Source organism: Rhinopithecus roxellana, chromosome 6 (assembly GCF_007565055.1).
Source record: "Rhinopithecus roxellana isolate Shanxi Qingling chromosome 6, ASM756505v1, whole genome shotgun sequence".
Classification (NCBI taxonomy): Eukaryota; Metazoa; Chordata; class Mammalia; order Primates; family Cercopithecidae; genus Rhinopithecus; species Rhinopithecus roxellana.
In genome coordinates this window covers 120,532,904-120,560,278 of record NC_044554.1, presented here as the reverse complement: position 1 = coordinate 120,560,278, position 27,375 = coordinate 120,532,904, and the positions used below count along the sequence as shown (strand labels likewise).

The window sequence follows — 27,375 nt, the reverse complement described above, 5'->3', positions numbered from 1 at the left end:
TCCTTGGATAGATGCCTTTCACACAAGTTGGCTTCAATAAACACTTCAGGAGTGAATGAAGTCCAACTATCTCAAATAAGGAATAAAACAGCAAACAACTACAAAGGACAAATTACATCAGCTTTCTCTGTTCATAGGACCATTTATAAAATAAGTAAGCAATCACCTAAGTCAGCCAGGGGCGGTGGCTCATGCCTGTAATCCCAGCACTTTGGGAGGCCGAGGCAGATGAATCACCTGAGGTCAGGAGTCCAAGACCAGCCTGGCCAACACAGCAAAACCCCGTCTCTACTAAAAGTACAAAAATTAGCTAGGTGTGGTGGCACATGCCTGTAATTCCAGCTACTTAGAAGGCTGAGAGACAGGAGAATCGCTTAAATCCAGGAGGCGAAGGTTGCAGTTAGCCGAGATCGTGCCATTGTATTCCAGCCTGGGTGACAGAGTGAGGGCTCAGTCAAACAAAAAAAAAAAGACAGAGGAGAGGAGAGAGGAGGGGAAGGAAGGGGAGGGAAGGGGGAGGGGAGGAGGCAGGGGAGGAGAGGAAGAAATCACAGAAGTCAGCTTTCCTAAATGTTTCTCCTTTGTGTGTGTGTCAGTCCTCACAGTCACTAAGAGAAAGCATTCTGATATGTTTTTCACTTAAGTTGAAAATGAGTGTTAGAAGAATACAGTACCTAGCTTCAGGGGCAACATATACTCAAAAGCAGTTACATATGTGCTCAGTTTTCACCCAAAATGAGCAATGAATACAACTGGCATGACTCTTCTCCAACTGAAACAGATGGGAAATCAGTAGTCATCCTTCCATAACAGCACCTTAGATACAAATGCTAGCCCAGAAAATAAACAGGATTTTGGCTTGTGTAATACATTAGCTTATAAAAAGAAGTTTTTTTAAGAGTAGCATATCTGTAAATTAGGTAAACTGAATATAAATATCTAAATTTTTGTATGTAAAATACCTGCAAACAAAGGTTTTAATCACTGATTAGTAACTGTCTACCATTTGTCTCTTAATTTCAACTCTTTTGTTCAAAAAAGCCTGGAATGTAGCTATATAAAAATTACTATCAAAAATTAACACTATAAAAGTAATGTCCTGTGTCCATGGTAGATAAACAACTTAGTCTGCTTATAATACATAGGATTACCTTTCCTTTTATCTTTGTTTTCAAATACACAAATTTTAAAAGGAAACATATCATTTATTGTCTTCATTTTACCACGATTTTAAAAATCCAGACCACTGATTAGTCAGCTGAAGTCACGGATTTTGAATCTAAGAAAGTGAGGGAACACAATTGCTTAAGTGTCAAATATGCATCCAATTGGGATGCTATAAAAATCACCAATTTTGAGTGACTAAAAAGAAAATACAAATTGGCCAGGCGCGGTGGCTCACGCCTGTAATCCCAGCACTTTGGGAGGCCAAGGTGGGCAGATCATAAGGTGAGGAGATCGAGACCATCCTGGCTAACACAGCTAACACGGTGAAACCCCGTCTCTACTAAAAATACAAAACATTAGCCGGGCGTGGTGGAGGGCGCCTGTAGTCCCAGTTACTCAGGAGGCTGAGGCAGGAGAATGGTGTGAACCCAGGAGGCAGAGTTTGCAGTGAGCTGAGAATGCACCATTGTGCTCCAGCCTGGGCGACAGAGTGAGAATCTGTCTCTCAAAAAAAAAAAGAAAATACAAATTATAGCGAATATTCAAAAACAGAGGACAATTCATTCATTTCAGATAATGGAATGGCTCCAACTCTGAAGTACAGTAAGAAAGTGGCAGATGAGAAACTGAGACGCCCAACTTTTCAGTGCAACTATTAACAACGAGATATGTAAACAGGCCCATCATTCATCCTGCCAACTCTGCTTTCTCCAACTTTCAAAAATAATCTCTGCTACCTCTCTGAACTTTCTTTGTAATATACACACACCCACACTCACACACATGTGTACAAATGCATATAAATCCAGGAAAAGTTTTTGAAAAGTAGAAAGGGAAACATAACTACACAGGCTGATCATTAAGTGTTTCCTGACATTATCTCTAAATAGAGATCTGGCTGTGCCAGCTACAATAATTAAATATATAACTATAAACATCCTCTACAAAACCACGTCTATTGGATGAAATAACCTTAAATACAGTGGTTCTCTCCAGGTCTTATTAATTAAACGAGCCCTTTTTTAACAGAGGGTCAATGGTAAGTTAGTCTAGGTCACATCAATCATCACAAAAGTGATTAACAATTTAAGAAAGTTGTATCTAACAGTTTATGTGAATAAATACATGTAAACAATATAAATACACCGACGTAGATACAAATGTACAAGGAAGTGACTTAAAAAATAAGAACAAAGGTAATGAAAAATTGGCAAGAGTTTCAAAGGACACAACAGGTACAGAGAATCAATGTCTCCTCTTAACTCAATTCTGAAAACTCAACTACATTTACAGCAAGAACTGGGGTATACTTCGGGTGGAGGCTCAAGAGGGCTGAGATTCTGATTTACTCCAAAACCTATTAGAAAAATTTTTATTTTTATTTTTTCAGGTATAGTTCTTACTGTAATATTAGTTCCTATGTTATTTGTGAGAAGGATAAAAGGGTTGAAAGGTGCTGGCGAGTCAGAAGTTATGTTTGTCATATGCTTATATGGCAATGAATAAAAAGGTAGTAAGAGAAATGGATCCCATCAAATCTTGGGCTGAAGTCCACATGAGAAGGCAGCAAAGGCATAGAAAATCTTGTCCAAAATAAACCTATCTGATAGGGAAGGTGAGCAGTGACTGCTCTATTTCACGCAGGCACCTACTATATCAAAACTCACAAATCACTTGGGTGAAAAAAGGGGGGAAATAGCTATGATGTCACTGTGGAATTGCCTAGAACAGTGGAGAATATTAATAAAAAATGACTAGAGAGAAAAAACAGCATTGATACAGAGGGAAAATAAGAGAATTATCTAAGAAACTGGCTACACACCCTAGAGTTAATCATTAACAAGGAAGGTATAAGGTACATGGATGTGCTTTGGTCAAGAAACAGGCTGAGGCAGACATCCAGGCCTTCATGACTCAGCGAGCTTAGGACACAGGCACATACTCCACTTGTTAAATAACCTGTTTGTATAAGTTCATACTTGGCTCTAAGCCATTTTGTCTGTTAAAGGTATAATTGCCCGGCTGATGCTGTGCACTGGGGGCTAGGTTCAGCACAGGTCAGCATGGCATGGCTTGGCTCTTGCACCTAGAGAAAAAGAGGTACCACAGTTGTCCATCTTGCAGACAAACAGAGGGGAGCCAGGGTACTGCATGGCTTGACATGGCTCACATTCATGCCCAGAGGGAAGAAGTCAAGCTGCTGACGCTGAAGACAAGGGAGAGCTGGCCGCACGGCTGTGTGTGGGAGCAGCCAGAGCCCCAGAGCTGCCTGCTGAGAGGAGCTGTGGAGCTGAAGCAGACAGCCAAGATAAAGGCGGACAGTGTGTTGATGCGAGAGCTGCTGAATAAAACCATATTCACCTGCCTATGTCCCGCCGGGTGTTCTTTCAGCTATCTGCCCATCTACCCGCTCCCCTCGGACCTTGGCTGGGGCTCAAACCTGACCCTGGACCTTACAATTGGCATAGTCATGGCATGACAGAAGGGTAGGATAACAACAGATTTCAAGAAAGCAGATTTTGAAATTTTACAAAAAATGATAAAAGTTAAGAACTCAGCTCTGGAGTTGGATTAACTGGATCTGAATTCTGGCCCTGGCACTTAGTTGTGTGATTACAGGCAAATTACTCAAACTTTATGGGTCTCAGTTTCTTCACCTGTAAAATAAGGGAAATTGTATTATCTCAAATCTCTTCTAGGACTGTTATAAGAAATGAAAAAGAAGTAGCTGATATTCATTGAACATTTATGTGAGACAATGTTCTAAACATTAAATGTATTTGCTTATATATATTCTTCACAGCTGCATGAAATCAATTCTATTAACCCTATTTTTACAGGTGAAAAAAAATGGAGTGTCCAATAAATAGCAGCTTTATTTCATAACTTTAAATTACAAAGAGAGAGGTGGTATCAAGGAAGAAAATTCACAAAAAAAGAGATGTCATAAAAAAAATCACAACTAGCATCAATGAAGAAAATGGAGCAAAGAAGAAAAACAAATGTGCTACACAAAGAGTTCCATGATGTACCTGAATTTCAAAAGAATATGAATAAAAATAAGAGATATTTAAGAAGGATAATTTTCTTACAGGTCTAGATTCTAAATGAGATGAAGCTGACAATAAAAAGCTATTTCATATCTACACATTATCAGGAAAAGAAAGAGGAAGACCAATTACATGGAGCAAATGAAATAAAGTTCAAGTGACAGAGAAAATAGAGCTTCTCAGATTTCTTCATCAATAATATACTGCAAGTGTTTCCTTAATAACTTTTTCTCTTTCTACTGACTCCTTTGTCATAGTCTATATACATACTCGATTATTTTCCATTTAGTTTAAAACTGAAACAACACAAAACACTTCTCCCCTTTCTTCTCGTTCTCTTTTCTTTCCCTGCCTCACTGCTAAAAAGAGTAGCTTATATGTATTTCACCCTACCTTTTTCATCCCCGATTCTCTCTTCAACACAAAACAATTAATATCCATCCCCACCAGTCTCTTAACATTCTTTAAAAAAAAAAAAAAAAAAAAAAATTCCTAGGTGCAATATGTAATAAATTCCTTTCAGGATTCATTGATTTGACTTTTCTGAATATTTGCCATCATCGTCCATGCTCTTTGAAACTCTCTTTCTTCCGTGGTACTTTGCTGGTTTTCTCGCCACCTCTCTAGACAATCTCTCCTCTGTTCTTTGCTTCTCTTTTTGCCCAGCTCTAAATATTGGTGGTCTGTTATTTCATCCCTTCTATTTCACTAAGATGATATACATTCTTTTAATTTAATAATCCTTTATGCTCTACTTTGGGCACAGTTCCAGGTGCCCTTAACTCTCCAGCACTTAGCAGAGAAATCTTCCCAAGAACAAGAAGTAAAAAAAAAATAACTTCTTTTTTTTTTAATTAAAAAGTCACTGTTTAACCTAGACCATTGCTTTCTCATTAGGAATTTGCCTTCCTTCGGGATTCCCAATAGGCCTCATTTGTAACACTACTTATTTGGTTTCTCAATATCTCAATTTCCCTCTTCTTTCTCCTAAGAGCTTTGACCAGACACACAACAAAAGCCCTTGGTTCCTCTTTTGCTTCCTCTGGGGCTTGTCTGTCAATACCTATGCTGACTGCTAAGCCGTCAGAATTCACTCTCCTGTCTCATCCATCAGGCCAATTAGGAATGACTTCTACTTTATTCTCTGTTGGGTTACAAGAGGTCTTTCAACTATTAACCAAAGTGCCTGATGTTTACAATTTTCCTTCAGCTCAGACAATGCTTGCAGATCTCTAGGATCATTGATTTAAATCCATGAAAACAGAGATAGTTAAAAACACAACAATCCCAAAGAGACCATTCTGAACTAGAGACAGAATTATCTTTTGAAATTTCAAAGAATTTGTTTATACAGGGAAATGTTACGTCTGTTTCCTCAGAACTCTAGAAGGAAGGGAAAACATATTTGCTCAAGAATCAACCATTAAGCATTAAAAAAAAGTCTTACGCTATCTTTAAAATAATTTCCTTTCTGTCTGATAACCTCCCCATCATCAACAGTGTCTACCATACAATCTTGCACTGAATTACTCTATGCAAATTGCAGTCCTAGATTTTTAAGGTACCTGCCATCTCTCCATTGTTATAATTCCTACTAGTGGTATAGTATACTTCTTTTGTACAAGCTAGTGCTAAATAGACTCGGAGCATTTAACTAAAACTCACTGACACGGCAACCTGTTAGCTTTGAGCTCTAACAGCACCTAATTTCACCCAAACCCCAGCTTGTTAATTCTTTCACATTTCCAGCATTTCAGCTATCTTGAATTACTCTAAGCCTAACATTTATGTTATGAGTAGCAAGGGATCTGAGTAGGTCATTTGAATTTTAGATTGATTAGTTCTTATTTCATAAAAATCATGTCTAGTTGCCACACCTTGCCATCTAAGAACTGTACATAAAGTTCATTAACCTCCCATGAAACTTTTAAAATCAATTCATAAATCTGCATTACAGATTCAATAGCACTCATAAACTATTCAAAAATGCTCCCACAGATTCGCTGACATTAAAGCCTCTAAATACTCAGTTGGATCCCACAATAACATACTTTAAACAAATTTTGGTTTTGGGCAAAATATTTTACCAAGTTTCCAGAAAAATAAAACATTATATAATATGATCATATAATTTATCATCCAAATGGGGCAGTATTCAGAGTAAAAAGAGCACTATTAATCACACAAAAATGACAAGCATAAACCAGAACTGTGCCAGGTATACGAGGACAGAAGGTCCCCCTCTATACAAAGCCATTTGCACTAAACAGAATCCTATATATATATATATACACTTTAAGTTCTAGGGTACATGTGTACAACGTGCAGGTTTGTTACATATTTATACATGTGCCCTGTTGGTTTGCTGCACCCATTAACTCGTGGTTTACATTAGGTATTTCTCCTAATGCTATCCCTCCCCCATCCCCCCACCCCACAACAGGCCCCAGTGTGTGATGTTCCCCACCCTGTGTCTTTGTTCTTCTCAAGGAGAGATCTAATATCTAATGAAATTAACCCAAAAAGAAGTCAGTGAATACATGTTCAGAAAGGATAGCTGAGAGAACTCTGTATAAAGATGAGAGCACAGATTTAATTCAGACTAGAATAAAAACCAAACTCTATATGGGGTTTTAAAACACGGCCCCCAGATTTGTTGACGCTCCTCATTAAGAGGTGTGGTCTACGTCTCCTACTCTTGAATCTGGTCTCTTTGAACACTTGATCAAGAGTAGGTAAAAGCAGCGCTGTGCCAGTTTTGGGCCCAGGCCTTGAAATATTGGCAGCTTCCACTCTGTTTATTTTGGCAGTACTGATGAGATCATCTAATCCTTAGTGATATTTCTGCCTGCTTGATCTATCAATTACTGACAAAGTGGTGTTGAAATCACAATCACCACAGTGGATTTGTCCATTTCACCTTTCGGTTCTATCAATTTTTGCCTCACGTATTTTGACACTCTGCTGTTTGGTGTGTACACAATAAAGTCGGTTGTCTTCTTGGAGAACTGAGCTCTTTATCATTATGTAATGCCTCTCTTTAACCTTGATGTTCTTCTGAATCATCAGAAGTACTTCCTTTGTCTGAAATTAACACAGCTACTGCAGCTATGTTAATTTTTTAAGACAGTGTCTCACTCTGTTGCCCAGGCTGGAGTGCAGTGGGGCGGGATCTCGGCTCACTGCAACCCCTGCCTCCGGGTTCAAGCAATTCTCCTGCCTCAGCCTCTTGAGTATCTGGGACTACAGGTACATGCACCACCATGGCTGGCTAATTTTTGTATTTTTTGTTAGAGACAGGGTTTCCCCATGTTGCCCAGGCTGGTCTTGAACTCCTGATCTCAAGTAATCTGCCCACCTCAGCCTCCCAAAGTGCTGGGATTATAGAGATAAGGCATCACACCCGGCCTTCCAGCTATCTTTTAATTTGCATTAACATGGCATATATTTCCCTATCTTTTTGCTTTTAATATGCATCTCTATATTTAAAGGATAGTTCATAGATAAAATATAGTTGGGTCTTAATTTTTAATCCATCCTGACAATCTCTGTCTTTTAATTGGTATATTTAGACCAATTACATTTTAAGTGATTCTGATATACCTGTATTAATATCTGTCATGTTTGTAACTTATCTGTTCATTGTTTTTGTGCTCTCTCACTTTTCACATACCCCCTTGATTCAGTAGGAAGGAAAGGAGAGGACCCTATCCCAGAGAGCGCAAAAATTCATACCTACGAAACTTGAGGAAGGGTGCCAAACCCTGGGGAGACTCACGTGTGACCCACCAGCAGATCCCAGTAAAATGAGAAAACTATGGGTCCTACCACACCTCAAAAAATAAAATAAAATTAGCTCCTTCATTTGGTGTAAAACACACCAAGCTCTTTCTCACCGCAGGGCCTGGCACGAAACACTCTTGTGCCTGCTCTTTACCTGCTTGGTGACATCTCCTCCTTCAGATCTATGCATAAATGTCTTCTCCTCAACAAGGCTTCCATTTCCATCCATCTAATGTATATTTACTACCTATACCCCTCTCTTATGCAAATACACATAACCCACTACTCTCTGTCTTAATTCTTCCTCAGCTCTCTTTTCCTTTACATAATTTACAATTACAGATGTGTCTGCTGACTTAATTAATTTCTGTCTCCCCCACTGGATAACATGCTTAATAAAAACAGGGGCCCTGTCAGTTCTGTTCACCACTACGTCAGTTTTATTCACCACTACACAACTATTGCCTGGCCCACTCAGCCCACAGAACACAGTAGAGAGTTACTACAACCTCAAAAGCAATGCACTATTTTAAATAGACACTGCCTCCATGCATTTCTTGTTAAGACCAGGGTTTCTCAATCTCAGCACTAATGTCATTTTGGGCCGAATAATTCTTTGTTGCAGGAGACTGTCCTGTTCATTCGTAGGATATTTCCCAGCATCTCTGGCCTCTACCCACTACATGCCAGTGACACCACCACTCCTCAAGTTGTGAAAGCCAAAAATGTCTCCAGACACCATCAAATATATCCTGGCAAACAAAATTATCCTTAGTTGAGAACCACTGATTTAGACTAGAAATGCTGCTTCCCTACCGTCCTGGTTTAAACAAAAGGACGACAGTAACAATAAAGCACCTCAGGAACACGGGTATGCTTTAACCTGCAGTCAGTCACATCCTTCCCCAAGTCCACCTCAAAAACCACTTTGGGAGAGAGGTTTTAGGAGTCCTCACATTATGACTTTCAATTATTTCACTAATTGAACATTTCTACACTAACTCTTTAAAGAAAAAAATTCCAAAGAATGCCTCCATTTCCACCAGATGGGCATAGCTGACACATGACTACAATGCTAACAACAGCAAATATCACTGATTGTATTGAGGGTCTCCTGTCCAAATGATCAAAGAACCCTGATAATACACATGGCTAAGAGCAGTCAATACGTTTAAACACAGTCTAATAGGAAAGTTATTCCAGTACAATTTAGTCTAATAATTAAAATCATCTTCTTGCTTACACAATATCCCCACTGTCACTTTCATCAAAAAGATTAAGCACTGTTTGTTTATCTGCTGCAAGCTAAATGAAACCAGCTGTACCAACGAACCAGACTCTAATGTCTACATTCTTCTTCTAAAGGAAGTCAAGGCTGAATCTGCAATTTGAGTAGGCTTTAGGGCTTAAAAATAAAACAAAATTAGCAGATGTTGGTGGGTGGGCTATTATCCTCCTTGGACTAGGTAAGGATAGGAACCCTACTTTTCAAACTTCCACCTATACACAGATCTGAAGGAACACAGATCAGAAAATCCCACATAGCGAACTGCATTTACTCTGTTAGCTTTTCTTCCCTCAGTTTCTCCTGTTATACATTGTAATGCTGTATTTTGTTTATTAAAGTATAAAACTACACTGATTGTATCATACTGTGATGTTATTTTCATACCCTTGATTAAACAGTGTGATTACAGGCTTGATCTTTGAAGTGAGCTGTAATAATAAGCTTTGGCCCATGAGCCCAAAGTCTAAAAGAAGTCAGAGCAGACCTAACGAGAAACAGAGTGGGCCTCGGCAGCATCCTACAACAGAGCTTGTAAAATGTAATCAGACCAGTGTCTCTTTGCAGGAAGCTCCCACTTGTGGGCAGCTAACCTCTCAGGACTCTGAAGTCCACATGACAGTCTAGGTGTCAATACTTAAGATGGCAGCTTCAATGAACCAGGAGTCTAGTGTTTTCCATCTGGGGATTACTGACTTCTAGAATTCTTCAAACTCCTCCTGATAGTGTTTCAATGAAGTTGACCTTCAGTGCAAGCAGTAAGAACTGCATCTTTAATCTCACATATTCTGAAAAGGTGGTTAACTGCTGCTGCCTTTCTTCTTGCACATCTGCTTTTTTAATTAATAGCATTTCTTCCCCCTATTTCTCCTGGGGATTTGAAGAGCTCTTTGAACCGTATTTAGTGTATTTCAGTCTTGGTTTGGTGTAGTCTCTCAATTTATGAGGTCATTTAATTCAAGTTCAATTATTCAGTACAAATTGGCAGGATGAAATGCTAAAAGAAGATTGGCACTTTCAATCACATAAATCTCATGTTACGTAAAGTGAGCAAATTCCTTCATTGTTCTCATTGACCTCTGAGATAACAATTTATGGCTGGCACAAACCAGTGTGGGCAGGCTTTTATTTAGCAGGCTCCTGCAGAAGTAAGGCTTTGGCATCTTCACCTCAACAGGAACTAAACATAAATAGAGAAAGTGACCAGAGATCAGGATCATCTGTGGGACAACTTAGTCTGAATACTCCAGTTCTAGAAGCAGAACAAAGAGCAAGCTGTTTTTCCTCTAAATGGTATGTGAAGTCTGAGAAAATCAAAAGCAGCTACAGACTCACATACCCCCTAGATTCAGTAGCAAAGAAAAGAGGGGACCCTGTCCCAGGGAGAGCAAAGACTCATACCTACTCACTACTTGAGGTAGGGTGCAGAACCTGGGGGACTCAGGTGTGATCTACCAGCAGATCAAAGTATATTGAGGAGAATATGGGCCCCACTATGTCTCAACTTTAGGTCTTGAAGTTGTGAGAGGTAGTAGCTCTTATTTTCAACAACCAGGTATTCATGGGTGCCCATGCATAAGCAAACCACCAATCCTCCCAGATTATATTGCTTAAAGCCAATTCCACTTCAATACTCAAACAAAACACTTTTGTCTAACCAAAACTACCACAATAATCAAAGTGAATCTGTTTACTTTTACTTTATGACCCTCAGAGTTCAACAAATTTAGTGGAGAGTCTGATAACCAATGAGTGAAAATCTCAATATATTTGCTTGGGGAGAAGGAGCAAGCCTCAAAAGGCAACAGTGCCAAGGATTCCACAAAGACAGATAGTGATGAGGGAGGCTTGATATGAAAGTACACAAAGATGTGGCTTCTAAACTCAATCAGTGGCCACTGGAGAGAACACATTTAAAATACTTTAGTCGACATCATCTCTCTTCATCCTTTTGAAACCCCACACCATTTTACCTGGGCATTCTTTTTTTTCTTAGACAGAGTCTCACTCTGTCACCCAGGCTGGAGTGCAATGGCACGTTCTCAACTCACGGCAACCTCAGCCTCCCAGGTTCAAGTGATTCTCATGCCTCAGCCTTCCGAGTAGCTGGGATTATAAGTGCATGCCACCACACCCAGCTGACTTTTGTATTTTTAGTAGAGACGGGGTTTCACCATGTTGGACAGCCTGGTCTCGAACTCCTGGCCTCAGGTGATCCACTCACCTTGCCCTTGCAAAGTGCTGGGATTGCAGGCATGAGCCACTGTGTTACTTGGGCCTTTCTCACTACATTCTAGCTTATATCGAATCTAGTATTAATACATCTTCATTTATATAGAATTACTTATGTATTTGTATCATCCCCCTTCAAGATTAAGTTTCCCGAGGGCAGAATCCTCATCTGAATCACCTCTTTTTCACCGACAGCACAAAAAAGGCATAATTATAAACAATATAATGAATATTCATCATTAGTTGAATAAGTTCAAAAAATATTAACACGTCCCCGAACATACAGAAGTCCTTGGTAAACTGAGAGGTAAAAAGATGATTTCAAGGTGCTGAATTAAAGACATTTTAAAACGCCATATATTTTAATTTTTCAAAGTATTATATAATGCATAATTTTTAATCCTATATTAAATGCTACAGGAATTTAGAAGAGAGAATATAATCAGAAAATCAAACCAGAAGAGAGATCAGCGGTCAGAATGATAATTGCCACCCCCCATCTAAACATAAAAACAGAGAGAGAGAGATAAAAAGACAGTGAAAGACAAAGAGACAGAGAGACAGAAGAAATCCGGAGAACATTGATCAAAAACCAAAAACTTTCTACTCAAATATGAGAATGTGGTAAGTTCAAAGCTTTTTCTTAAAAGCATATTTGTGGCCAGGTACAGTGGCTCACGCCTGTAATCCCAGCACTTTGAGAGGCCCAGGCGGGCGGATCACCTGAGGTCAGGAGTTTGAGACTAGCTTGACCAACATGGAGAAATTCCGTCTCTATTAAGAATACAAAAAAAATTAGCCAGACATGGTGGCACATGCCTGTAATCTCAGCTACTCGGGAGGCAGAGGCAGGAGAATCACTTGAACGCAGGAGGCGGAGGTTGCGGTGAGCCAGTGTCGCACCATTGCACTCCAGCCTGGGCAACAAGAGCGAAACTCGGTCTCATAAAAAAAAAAAAAAAAGGCATATTTGTGAGTTTTGTATGTTGATGTGAACAGGGTCAACCAGCCATTTGTTAGAAGCCAAGCTCATTACAAAGCAGACTACCTGTATAGGAATCTCAGTTAACTTCTCCCCAGTGTATGTGTTCCTACATGGATAAGAGATCCGAAAGAATCAAGAATAATTAAAAACCCTTTCTATTCCTCCTCAAGTTTCTAAACTATGCCTAATAGCAACTACTCCACAATCAAGAATTACACACAACAGCTGGGCATGGTTGCTCATGTCTGTAATCCCAACATTTTGGGAAGCCGAGGTGGGTGGATCACTTTAGCTCAGGAGTTCAAGACCAGTCTCGGCAACATGGCAAAACCCCGTCTCGACCAAAAAAATACAAAAATTAGCTGGGTGTGGTGGCATCTGTCTGTAGTCCCAGCTACTTGCGGGAGCTAAGGCGGGAGGATCACCTGAGCCTGGGAGGCAGAGGTTGCAATGAGCCAAGATGGCACGCACTACCGTACTCCAGCCTAGGTGACAGAGTGAGGCCCTGTCTAAAAAAAAAAAAAAAAAAAAAAATTACACAAATCTCTTGATGGGAGTAACAAACATCCTTTGCTTATATTGCTTTAAAAAGAACCAATAGGTAAAGGATGAATGACACATATTACAGGCTGAAAAAGAACAACACTGTCATGAAAGAAATGCCAAGTTAGTGAGGTTTGACACTAGTAAGTGTTACGGATTGAACTGTTCAAAAAGGTATGTTGAGGTTCTAACCCCAAGCACCTCAGCATCTCAGAACACAATTTTTTTTGAAATGAGGCCTTTATGGAGGCAATCAAAATGAGGTCATTAGGGTGGACCTTAATCAAATATAACTCATGGCCTGACAGAAGGGAAAAACTTGGACACAGAGACAGACAGACAGACACACACACTCACACACACATATACACACTGGAAGAATGCCATGTGGAGAAGAAGGCAACAACAGGGGTGATGCACCTGGAAGCCAGGAAAGCCCAAGATTGCCAGCACACCAGCAGAAGCTAGGAGAGAGGCATGGAACAGATTCTCCCTAACAACCCTCAGAAGGAACCCACCTTGCAGACACCTTGACTTCAGACTTCTAGCCTCTACAACTGAGAAAATACGTGTAGTTCAAGCCACCCAGATTGTAGGACATTGTTATTGCAAGCCCTAGCAAACTAATACAATGAGGCTTTTGGTAAAATCCAAACATGACACCTGTAAACCAACACATATGTGTAAAATGCTCACAAACTGAAAATCACAAGTATCTCTACAAATGCCAGACAGCTTCACTGCAAGATAATGAGAGCTGTTCTTGGGGAGGATGCTAAAGATTATGTTTAAAGATGGCAGTTGGGATGCACACATTTATGGGAGAATGGTGAGGAGTATTAGAACAGGGATCCCAACAATTAGTTGGCTATTTAAATTATGTAGCACTATAGGGACACTCCAAACTTAGCTCTCAAGTCCTGCAATATGACATGTAGCTGTTATTCTTCAGCCTGACTTAGCCACCTTAATGCAAGCAAAGCCAGACAGCCTGTCATCTCTTAAAGCAGGTGAGTAGGCAATGGCTTTCATCTCCACTTGGAGGAAATTAAGTACTATATGTGACCAGGAGGCTTGAAACTGTACTGAAGTCATTCTTCAATTCCAGGAGCTTTTTCGCAGAATCTTTAGGGTTTCCCAAGTATAGAATCATATTGTCAGCAAAGATGGATAATTTGACTTGTTTTCTTATTTGGATGCCTTTTATTTCTTTCTCTTGCCTGATTGCTCTGGCTAGGACTTCTGGTACTACGTTTTAATAGGAGTGGCGAGAGTGGGTATCCTTGTCTTTTTCCAGTTCTCTAGGGGAATGCTTCCAGATCTTGTCAGTTCAGTATGATGTTAGCTGTGGGTTTGTCATAGGTGGCTCTTATTATTTTGAGCTATGTTCCTTCAGTGCCTAGCTTATCGAGGGTCTTTATCATGAAGGGATATTGGATTTTATCAAAGGCTTTTTGCAAATCGACTGAGATGATCAAATGGTTTTTGTTCTTAATACTGTTGTGTGGTGAAACACGTGTATTGATTTGTGAATTCTGAACCAACCTTGCATCTCAGGAATGAAGCCTACTTGATTGTGGTGACTTATCTTTTTGATGCGCTGCTGGATTTGGTTTGCTGGTATTTTGTTGAGGATTTTTGTGTCTAGTTGTTCATATCAGGATGCTGCTGGCTTCATCATCCTCGATGCTAGGGCAGCGTCCATCTTTCTCGGTTTTTTGCAATAGTTTCAGTAGAATTGATACCATCTCTTTTCTGTACTTCTGGTAGAACTTGGCTATGAATCAATCTAGTCCTGGGCTTTTTTTGGTTGGTAGGTTTTTACTACTAATTCAATTGTGGAACTTGATATTGGTCTGTTCAGAGTTTCCATTTCTTCCTGATTCAATCTTGGGAGGTTATGTGTTTCAGAAATTTACCAATTTCCTCTAGATTTTCTACTTTATAGTCTCTGACAATCTTTTGTTATTTCCATGGGATAATTGTAATGTCACCTTTGCCATTTCTCATTGTGCTAATTTGGATCTTCTCTCTTCTTTTAGTTAGTGTTATATTGATCTTTATCCTTTCAAAGAACCAACTTTTGGTTTCAATGATTTTTAATATATTTTTAGGTCTTAATTCCAGTCAGTTCTGCATTGATTTTAGTTATGTCTTTTCTTCTTCTGGTTTTGGGGTTAGGTTGTTCTTGTTTTTCTAGTTCCTCTAGGTGTGATGTTAGTTAATTTAAGATCTTTCTAACTATTTTAGGTAGGCATTTAGTGCTGTAAACTTTCCTCTTAACACTGCTTTTCCTGTATCCCAGAGATTTTGGTATGATTTGTCTCTGTTTTCATTTATGTCTAAGAATTTTTTGACTTCTGCTTTAATTGTACCAAAAGTCATTCGGGAGCAAGTTGTTTAATTTCCATGTAATTGCGAAGTTTGGGGAAATCTTCTTGATATTGATTCCTATTTTTATTCCACTCTGGTCTAAGAGTATGAATGGTATAACTTTTTTTTTTAAATTTATTGAGACTTGTTTTATGACTGAGTATGTGGTCATCTGTCCTAAATGCAAATAAGAAGAACGTATATTCTGTGGTTAATGGGGATGGCACATTCTGTAGATGCCTATTAGGTCCAGTTGGTCAGGGGTAGAATTTAAGTCCAAAATTTCCTTGTTAGTCTTCTGCCTTGATGATCTGTCTAATGCTGTCAGTAGGTTGTTGAAGCCCCTACTATTACTGTGTGGCTAAGTCCTTTTGTAGGTCTACAAGTAATTGTTTCAGGAATCTGGTTGTTCCATTGTTGCATGCATATATATTTAGGATAGTTAAGTCTTCTTGTTGAATTGAACACTTTATCATTATGTAACGCCCTTCTTTCTCCTATTTTATTGTTGTTGGCTTAAAGTCTTTTATCTGATATAAAAATAGTGACTCCTGCTCTTGTTTGTTTTCCACTTGAGTGATAGATCTTTCTCCAATCCTTTACTCTGAGCCTACTGGTGTAATCACATGTGAGATGGGTCTCTTGAAAGCAGCAGAGAGATAAGTCTTGTTTGTTTTTTTTCCTTAATCCAACTTACAATTCTGTGCCCTTTAAAAGTGTGAGGTTTAGTCAGTCTATATTCAAAGTGAATATTGATATATAGTGTTTTGAGCCTATCATGAAGTTGTTGCTTGGTTGCGTTACAGTTTCTATTTTGTGGTGGCTTTACAGAATCTGTGGGTCATGTGTTTATGTGTGTTTTTGCAGTAGTGGGTATTGTTCTTACATTTGCATGTTTACCCCTTAAGGATCTCTTGTAAGGCTGATCTAGTGGTAAGAAATTCCCTTAGCGCTTGCTTGTCTGGAAAACATTTTATTTCTCCTTTGCTTATGAGGCTTAGGTTGGTGGGATATGAAATTCTTGGCTGAGATTTCTTTTCTTTAAGAATGCTGAAAACAGGCCCCCAAACTCTCCTGGCTTGTAAGGTTTCTGCTGAGAAATCCACTGTTAGCTTAATGGTGTTCCTTTTATATGTCATCTTGCCTTTTTCTCTGTAACATTTTTTCTTTAGCATTGACATTAGATATCCTGGTGAGTATGTCTTGGTGATGTTCATTTTACATAGTATCTCACAGATGTTCTCCAGACTTTTTGAATCTGGATATCTACCTCTCTACCAACATTAGGGGATTTTTCTGGGATTATTCCCTCAAATATGTTTTCCAGGTTGTTTACCTTTTCTCTGTCTCACTCAGGAATGCCAATAATTTGTAGGTTTGATCACTTTACATTATCCCATATTTCTCAAAGACTTTGTTCATTAAAAAACCTGGTTATTTTTGTCTGGGTTAGTTAAAAAGATTGGTCTTCAAGCTCTGAAATTATTTCTTCCACTTGGTCTAAACTATTGAAGCTTTCAACTGTTTTCTTTTCTCTTTTTTTTTTTTTTTTTTTTTTTTTTTTTTGAGACAGTCTTGCTCTGTTGCCCAAGCTGGAGTGCAGTGGCGTGATCTCAGCTCACTGTAACCTCCACCTCCCAAATTCAAGCTATTCTCATACCTCAGCCTCTGGAGTAGCTGAGATTATAGGCATGCACCACCACACCCAGCTAATTTTTGTATTTTTAGTAGAGACGGGGTTTCATCATGTTGTCCAGGCTGGTTTCAAACTCCTGACCTCAGATGATCTGCTCGCCTTGGCCTCCCAAAGTGCTGGGATTACAGGAGTGAGTCACTATGTCTGGCCTCAATTGTACTGAAATTCCTTAAGTGAGCTTTTCAATTCTACAAATGCTGACTGATTTCCTTTTAAGATGTTAGATCTCTTTCTTCATTTCCTGGATTGATTTAGAAGTTTCTTTGTGTAGATTTTGAATCATGTCTTGGATCTTACTGAGTTTCCTTGTAATTCATGCTTTGAATTATTTATCTGTCATTTCTGAGTTTCCACTTTGGTCACAAATTATTGCTGGAGAGTTACTGTGATCCTTCAGTGGTGTCATGACATTCAGATTTTTCACAATAACAGAATTTTTGTGCTGGTTCCTTCTCATCTGGAGATAATGGCACCATAATTTTTGTGATTATTTTTGTACAGACTGGATTTTTTCTTTTTCTTTCTTTCTCTATAATATTATTGATGTGTTTTTTTTTTTTTCCTTTCCCTTTCCCTTCTCCCCAGTCCCTCTGTGTTGTGACTGCAGAGGATGCTGGGTAGGATCTTTTGTCTTTGCTTCTATAGCCCTATGCATTTCTATCAGCAGCTTTTATATGGGGCTGTTCAGTTTGACCCAGAGCCAGTGGATGGCACTTATGGGTAAGAACCTACTGCAGCCAACGTGGCTGGATATATACTTGATCCTTATTTATGGGGGGATGCTCTCTGTTGCCTTAGGCAATGGGCTGATCTTTGGAGTCCACAGTGTTCTGAGTTCCATTCTCAGTCCTGGGGCGCAGGAGGCAAGATGGTCATCCCCTGATGGCAGGCAACAAGCACTAGCACTGGAGAATCCAGTGGAAAACCACCAAGCACCCAGAGGTGTGCCTAAGCATGAAACTGGGAAACATCCGCAGTCCCAAGCCTATGCAGAGGAAGTGGAGGCAGCCTAAACTCCTAATCCAGGAGTGTAAGTACTCCAGATCCCTGGAGATTTGCCAGGGCATGGAGGAAAGAGGACCCTGCTACACCAGAGTTTTTGTGTAGAAAGGGTGAGGCAGCTTAGACTGCCATTCCAGGTGAACTGGTGCTCCAAATGCCTGGAGATCTGCCTGGGTGTGGAGCACAGAAGGCCCAGCTGCACCATGGTCTCTGCACAGGAGAGAGTGAGTGACTCAGGATGCTGAATCAGGTGAGCAGGTGCTCTAACTGCCTGGAGATCTGCCTGGATGTGAAGCAGAAAGGGCCCCTCCTGCACCTGGATGCCTGCAAAGGAAGGGTGGGGCAACTGAGGCTGCCAATCCAGGTGAAGTGAGCGGGTGCTTTGAATGCCTGGAGATCTGCCTGGGCATGGAGTGAAGAGGGCTCCGCTATACCAGGATCTCTGGACAGAGGGGGTGGAGCAGTTCAGGATGCAGAACCAGGCAAGCGGGTGCTCCAATCTGCCTGGGTGTAGAATGAAGACGGCTCCCTGCACAATTTTTGCAAACTTTTTTTTACAAGTCTCAAAATTAATACTACTACTTTTGACTTCACGGTATTTTTGCCTTACACATATCTTTCTTGATAAGGAATATTTCATTTTCTAAACTTAAGAAACATGAACAAACAGGTATAACACCACACTCCTGAAAATCCTAAGATTACCTAAATTAGCACATAATCAAAATTTCCAACTATGTATTTAGAATGATCCTTCAGAGAATTGTTCTCTTCTATATCTTCTAATTACTTAAGTTACAATGTCCTAATCTGGTTGGGTGCAGTGGTTCACGCCTGTAATCCCAACACTTTGTATGTCCGAGGCCAGAGGATCACTTAAGCCTAGGAGTTTAAAACCAGCCTGGGCAACACAAGAAAATTCTGTTTCTACAAAAGAATTTTTTAAAAAATAGCCAGACATGATGGCATATGCTTGTAGTGCCAGCTACTCAGGTGGCTAAGGCAAGAGGACTGTTTGAGCCCAGGAGGTTGAGAATGCAATGAGCCGTTATCAGGCCACTGTACTCCAGCCTGGGCAACAGGGCGAAATGCTGTCTCAGAAAAAAAAAAAAAAAAAGTCCTATCTTCTATAAAGATTTTAAACAGAGGTAACAGGGCCGGTATCGAAAATTATTTTGCAACATCATCTGGTAGAGTTATAAAGTTAAAACAAAGTTTGTGACTTCTGTGGTTGTTGCAGAGATAGCATTAATTTATCTGCAACTACATGTCACTAACTCTGTCCTTAATCAATAAGGGAGAGGAAGGAGGTCAATCAGAAACACATGAGGACAAGCTTTTTAAGAATCCAAATCTGTGCCCTGACTGACAGAGAACAATGGAGAGAAAGAAGAAAAGGAGGAGAGAGTTGTTTCTCTATAGAAAATATATGCAGCATGATGCCAAATCAGACAGAAAGAAAAAGAAAAGTTTGCCTTTTTTTAAGAGACTTCTGAAAGATGGAGTAAAAGCTTAATTTAAAAAGACCCCAAGAATGGCCAATACATTTGGTATTGCCAAATCAATACTCCTATTCCCAACACTAAATCTCTATGAGAAATTAATCACATAATTCACCTGGAAATGAATTCTCATTAGACGGTTCCAACTCCTTTGAAAGAAAGAGAAAACAATGTTGTGGGGAGGAGTGTTAAACAGAAAAATAAATTGAACAGTCTGAAAAACTGTTTACTAGCAGGGTATACCAATTCCAATGAGTTTTATACACTTGCCAAAAGAAAAAAAAAAAGATACCCTGAGGGAGGAAAATCTATTGTATATTAAATAAGAATTAAATAAAATGCTATTTAGTAATAAGAGGGCTGATACACTGCACATGTGAAATATTCCAAAAATAATGAACTTACTTGCTTTTCCCTTTGTATACTGTAGCATAAGATCCTTCCCCTAGTTTTTCCAGCTTTTCATATGAGTCAGCTTTTCCAAATTTGGGACTTGTTGGCTAAAAATGAAGCACAGGGTAAGCAAAACAGATTATATCAAATTAATTAACAACAAATACCATGATTTTGCTGAGAATGTACAGATTCTCTGTCACTTTTTAAATAACTGTTTTTTCTGGCGTACATATTTATTTTTCAAAACAACATAATAAACAGGGTACAAAACTCAAAAAATGCAAATAAACACAATGTAGAATGAAATTATTCCCATAATCTAACCAGGGAACCACTGTTAATATTTTGATATCTGCTCTTCCAGTGCTATCTGTAAGCTGATGATTGCTTTCTTACATAAATGAAATTGCACTATATCTACTGTTTTTTAACCTGACCCTCCCTTTTTTTATTCAATAAATTGTGAATACTTTACATATTATTACACAATCTTCTAAATTATGAGCTGGCAAACTGTGGCCCATGGGTCAAATCCAGCCCACTACCTGTTTTTGTATATCCCATAAGTTTAGAATAGTTTTACTTTTTTAATGGTTGAAGGAAACAAAGCAAAACAAGAATAACATTTCACGATATGTGAAAATACTATGAAAATTAAATTTTAGTGTTCATAAAGTTTTACTGAAACATGGTCATGGTCATTCACTTGTATATTTTTTCATGATTTTCAAACTACAACAGAGCTGTAGTTCCAATACGGATCACATGGCTGACAAAGCTGAAAATATTTACTGTATCCCGTTGTAAATCATGATGGTATAATATTCAGCCAGATAAAGGTACTCCTCTGATACCTTTTAGTGATAATTCAAACAGATAATCAGAAGATGTTATCACTCAGCTATCACTAATACAAAATGGAACTCTCTTACATACACATAAATCAATCCTTAAGGCATAGCTGCCACCAAATAACTCTTCCTTAAGACAGGTCACATCCCAACAGGACCAAAAAAATGCTAAGAGGGAGTGACCTCATCACTCTTATTGTGCTCAACTCCCACTCCAACTTTAACTATGGAGCAAGAAAAGTGGAGTGTTGTCCTCCATGGTGGAGAAGCATTCACCTTCTATTTCAATAAGAAATGATCTATTATTATACTGTTGCTATTAAATAAAAGGGTAATACCAAAGCATATTAGAAAATGATAATTACACAAGGAATGAAAAATATCTTATTAAAGATATTTATTCCAATATAAATATATATATACACATATACACAATTCATAAAAGGTGGCTAATATTTGTAGTACTTCATAAATAACCAACTTCAGAAGTTTAGAACTTGTATTCTTGAAGTTGGGCTTGAACACTACTTTTGAGTATACTCCTGTACCACTTACCAAAAAACACACATGTGGGCAACGATTCTAACTCCTACTATTTATTAGGATTTTATGTGGCCAGTTGAATACACTGTTTCTTACTTCCTTCCCACCCAAAATACCCCATCATGACTGAAAAGTTACTTTTCAAAAATAATAAATCAGAATTAGAAACAGAAAACAAAAAAGAGTGCCAATATCTAATCAGAAATCTTGAAGAATTCTGAAAGAAGGTAATCAGAATCAAAACTTCAGGGAAAAGCCTGACCATGTAGGAGAAGACTATTAAAGAAAAGAAGCAGGAACCTCTAAGTGAACATGAGACCAATCAACACATAAACAGTTGAGACTGCAGTGTCCTCCCAAGCAAGCTGCAGAGGCATCTGCTCAGGAGACGGCTTAGAGTGTGGTATCTGAGCAGAGCAAGGACTCAAGTAGCCAATACCCAGAGAAAAAGCAATGTCTCCCCATCCCCCAAGCTGTAATCCCTTTCACACAGTCAGCAGAGACAATTTACAGAAAATAAAATAAGCTGACAGTGATTCTCAAGTACAAATATGAGTATACAACCAAAAATCACAAATCATTTTAGGAAAATCAACATCCTAAAAGAGAAGAATAAAATTCAGTGGGCAGATAAGCTAAAAGCTTGGAAGGCAAGTTGACATTGCAAGTAAGGATAACTTTAAATAGGCCAGGCGCGGTGGCTTACACCTGTAATCCCAGCATTTTGGGAGGCAGAGGCAGGCGGATCATGAGGTCAGGAGATCGAGACCATCATGCCCAACATGGTGAAACCCCATCTCTACTAAAAGTACAAAAATTGGCTGGGCGTGGTGGTGCACATCTGTAGTCCCAGCTACCGGGGAGGCTGAGGCAGGAGAATTGCTTGAACCCCAGAGGCTAAAAAAGTAATAAGCTGAATGGCTGAACAGAATTCTCCCAGAAAACTTAAGGGAGAGGTTGCATCTAAATAGAAAATTTAGTCAGCAAATGTATTGTCACAGATTGTAATAGCTGCAAAAAGACAGTTAAGCAATATTTTCAAAATTAAAAGGAAAAATAATTTTGCATAATTAATACTACACTCAAGGCAGTCCCTCAAGTGAAACATGGAAACACAACAATTTTACTACTCACAGAAAAAAATCTAGATATAAAATTATCTCAATGTAAGATGTAGCTGGAGTGATGGGGGGACAAGGCAAGGAACAGTAGGAAAGGAAGAAATAAAACCACACTGAGCTTTCTTGAATAAATCAGAATACATTGCAGATACAGATTGAAACCCCAAATGCATACCTTTTAGAATGTTTCTTAACCTTTAAAAGGTAATCAGTAAATTGATATAAATAAGGTGTACAAATCCCAAACAAATTGGGGAGGGAGGAATGGGAAAAAAATGCAATGAAAGAGAAAGAGGGTAAGGAGTGAGAGGTTAGAGGAGAAGGCATATTCAGTAAGAAAGCATGCAAAGTAAAATTTTATAAAATAAGAATAAAGTTAAGTCAAAACATATCAATGATTACAATAAACATAAATGAATCAACTTCCCCTATTAAAGGAAAAGCTCTCCGATTAAAAAAATAAAAAAAAAAATATAGCAATATGCTATTAAGAAGAGATTTAAAAAGAGTAAATCTGAAAATAAAGGAGTAAGGGAAAAATATAGCTCAATAAGCATTTTTAAAAATAATACCAATAGTAGTATTGATAGCAGACAAGACAGAATTTACAAAACAATAAATAGATTAAATTAGTATCTCCCATAAAAAATGAATGTTAAAAATCCACCAAGAAGTCTAATAAACTAGTAAACTAGTAAAGGCCAAATAACATAATTTTGAAATGTATCAAACAATTGTTAGTAGCAATAAAGCAAGAATCTGTTGGTGATAATGAAAGACAAGCATACACTACTAATCGACAGAGCAAGCAAGTAACTAATAATTAAGGAATCTATGGGGCTCAAATATTAGAAACAACGGCTTAATTAATATACATATTCATATATTTATATTCTTTCAAGCACACATTTAAAATTCACCAAAAAATGATCATAGATTAAGTCACAAAGATAATCTCAATATTGAAAACTGCAAAAACATTTCAAGTTGCTTTTTCTGAACACAATGCAATTAAATTAGAAATTAAGACTATAGGCCGGGCGCGGTGGCTCAAGCCTGTAATCCCAGCACTTGGGAGGCCGAGACGGGCGGATCACGAGGTCAGGAGATAGAGACCATCCTGGCTAACACCGTGAAACCCCATCTCTACTAAAAAATACAAAAAACTAGCCGGGCGAGGTGGCGGGCGCCTGTAGTCCCAGCTACTCGGGAGGCTGAGGCAGGAGAATGGTGTAAACCCGGGAGGCGGAGCTTGCAGTGAGCTGAGATCCGGCCACTGCACTCCAGCCCGGGCGACAGAGCGAGACTCCGTCTCAAAAAAAAAAAAAAAAGAAAAGAAATTAAGACTATAATTAACAAAATCGTACTGTATTTGGGATTCCTGCTAAATGAGTAGATTTTAGCTGTTCTTGCCACAACAAAAAAAAATGGGTAACTATATGAGATGATAGACATGTTAATTTGCTTCACTACAGTAATCATTTCACTATCTATATGTATCCCATAACACCACGCTATATAGGTTAGAATCCCTAATCCAAAAACCTTAAAATCAAAATGTTCCAAAAATCTGAAACTTTTTGAACACCGCACAATGCCACAAGTGGAAAATTCCACACCTGACCTCATGTGACAGGTGCACAAAATTATTTAAAATATTGTATAAAATTACATTCAGACTATGCATATAAGCTATATATGAAACATAAGTGAATTTCATGTTTAGACTTGGAGTCCCCTTCCTAAGATATCTCATGTATATTCCAGAATCCAAAAAAATCTTAAAGCCAAAATACCTCTGTACCAAGCATTTCAGATAGGGGATACTCAATCTGTGTATCTTAAATATATACAACAAATGCTATCTTGTTGAAATAAAAAAATTAAAGCTGAATAGTTTAACAATATGGGTTTAAAAAAATCAAAACTTAAAATTCATAAATATGTGACAATGAGAGCATGACCATTTAAGACCTATGGCATGCAGCCAAATCAACACATAAAAGAAAATTTAAATATATGCATATAATAGAAAACAATAAAGCAGTATGATTTAGACTTTTAATGGCAGCTAGAAAAGAAGCAACAAAGAACAGAGTAGGAAGAGATTATTAAAGACAATGAAAGATATTTGTAAAATACAAGACAAAAGTATTATAAACATGATTAATAAAACCAAATGCTATTTGTAAAGACCATTAAAACAGATAATTATCTGGAAAGTCTCACTAAAAAGAGAACTAAACACTGGAAATACAAAGAGAACATAACTCAGTTTAAGAACGAATGTTTTTGTTGTCGTTAATTAACCTGGAATACTATAAACAGCTTTATACCAAAATATTCAAAATTTAGTACATACTTTCTAGAAAAAATTAATTACCCAAATTGACCTCAGCAAAATACAAAAACTAAGACACAATAAACAGAATAAATTTACAGAATTAATCTTAAAAATAGAATCTTCTAAGGGCAACTTCTACTAAAATTTAAGAAACAGATATACTAAGTTGTATGAAGCAGATAGCATAAAAATATAAAATGCTTCTAACTAGCAAAACCCTATTACCAAAATTAACTAACTAATTAAACAAAAGGCCAAGTATCACAAACACAGGAGCAAAAATTCTAAGAAAATTTTTAAAAATTAATTTCTGCAAATATGCTACAAGAATAATATACCAGGGCCAAATGAGATTTATCTCATGAATTCAAAAATGATTCAACCTCAAAAAATTTACTAATATATTTCACTACATAAGAGAAAAATCCTGAAATATAATTTTTAAAATTCAGTATACTGTGTATCCGAAATAAAATAAAAAAATTATGTAATCTAGCAACAAAGGAAAGGTTCCAAATTCAATATTATTTTTATAGAAACCTGTAACAAACCTCATATTAAATGGTGAAATATTTGATCCATTACTTTTAAATGCAAGAACAAGACAGGAAACCACCCAACTTCCACTATTTGGCAGTTATTAATGAGTATTTGTGCTTTAGATACTAATCTCTTCCATAAAATAGGAACCTATTATGTTAATCCTTACAATAACAAATATATCTCTAAATATGTCCAAACGTTAGGGGCTTAAAATTAAGGCCACAGAGATTGTAGAAAACAGGCACATAATAAAATTTTCTACTATCCAATTCACCTGTAAATAGAGTAAAGGCTCAATGGTTGAAGTCAACCCACTACACATAAACTTCCATGAGGTTGTTTCCTTATTCTGTGTAATGAAAAAGAACCTAATTTATGTATGGAACTAAACAGATTTTTGCAAAATCTAAAGTCAGATCTTTCGAGGTGTATATAGCACAAGGTTGCCTAAAGCTGTGTAGACTGAGGAGGTATTATCAGGCAACTACTGTTACTCATCATTAATGCCAATAAAAAGAGAAGAAACAAGTTCATCTTTGAGAGTCCCAACTATTAATCCAGCCTATCTCTAGACAGTGGCACCTCAGTGGAGGAACGACTGTGGCAAATGCTGAGAGAACTGCTGGAAAATTAGTAAGTGCTGCAAGAAAGCTTCCAGGGTCAAGTACTCAATCTGTACTGCTGGACACAACAGTAACCCATTTCCTGACCAAGCATTCAATGTGGGGTCAATTCCTCCTCAAGCTCCATGATTACTAATTTTATAATGAAATATAGATCAAAAATAGAATTCCTGCCTTCACAAAATCAGAGCTCCTAGAGCTACATAACACTGTAGGCATCATTTACTCTAATATAAATGTATAAAAATGAAAACTTCCCAGAAACACCGATTTGCCCAAGACCATACACTGAATTTCAATTAAATATTTTTCCTTAAAGTAAAGCCATCTAAGTAATCTGCCCCCTTTTAGCATTCAGTATGAGAAAACAAAACTAGCAGCACAAATTTTGCTAGCACTCAGTATGAGAAAACAAAACTAGCAACACAAATTAACAGTGTTTAAAGAAAAAATCCTAACCAAATAACAAGGGTTTATTTTATACATATGTATGGATTGCTAGAGGTGTCATAACAAAACACCACATACTTGGTGGCTTCAACAACAAAAATTTATTTTTTCACAGTTTTGGAAGCTAGAAGTCCAAGATCAAGGTTTTGGCAGGGTTTGTTTCTCCTGAGTCCTCTCTCCTTGGCTTGCAGATGGCCACCTTCTCATGTGTCCTCACATGGCCTTCCCTCTGGCTGACGGGATGCCTGGTGTCTCTACACTTCTTGCAACGACATCAGTCATATTATATTAGGGTCATACCCAATGACCAAAATTTAATTTAGTCACCGCTTTTAAAACCTTACCTTCAAATACAGTTACATTTTCAGGTACTGGGGGCTGGGACATCAACATAGGAATTTTAAGGGAACAGCATTCAGTCCATAACACACACACACACACACACACACACACACTCTCTCTCTCTCTCTCTCTCTCTCTCTCTCTCTCTCTCTCTCCATATATATATGTGTATATATATATATAAAATATATGCAGATAGCATAAAATATAGATATATATATGTGTGTATATATATATATGAAGGACAAAGATATTTCAAAAAATAATATAGAAAGGAATGGAGGGAGGAGAAGAAGGGAGGGGAGGGTATAAGATTTTTTTTAGGAATTTAACTCGGTTCCATGTAATTTAAACTATGATTACAATGATGAGCTCTTTAAGCATTATATTCCCTTAGGACCACCTATTTTTTTCTTCAAGAAATTTGTAAGATACAAACCATGTGTTGAGTTAAATCAAGTAAAATTTAATGGAAAATTACATTCAAAGTCGCCTGACTAGTCCTGTGTGGGTTATGTTCTCATGCATTTTTCATCACCAGGAA

The 27,375-nt window shown here is 38.0% G+C and overlaps 1 protein-coding gene across 2 annotated transcripts in view; it reads right to left on the bottom strand.

Moving 5' to 3' along the window:
- CDK14 (cyclin dependent kinase 14) overlaps window positions 1–27,375 on the bottom strand; it is a 598,852-nt gene that overhangs the window by 423,877 nt on the left and 147,600 nt on the right. For both annotated transcript variants that reach the window (XM_010354653.2, XM_030932371.1), the window contains one exon: window positions 20,024–20,118. In XM_010354653.2, coding sequence (XP_010352955.1) covers window positions 20,024–20,118 — 95 coding nt within the window. The remainder of the gene's footprint in view (window positions 1–20,023; window positions 20,119–27,375) is intronic.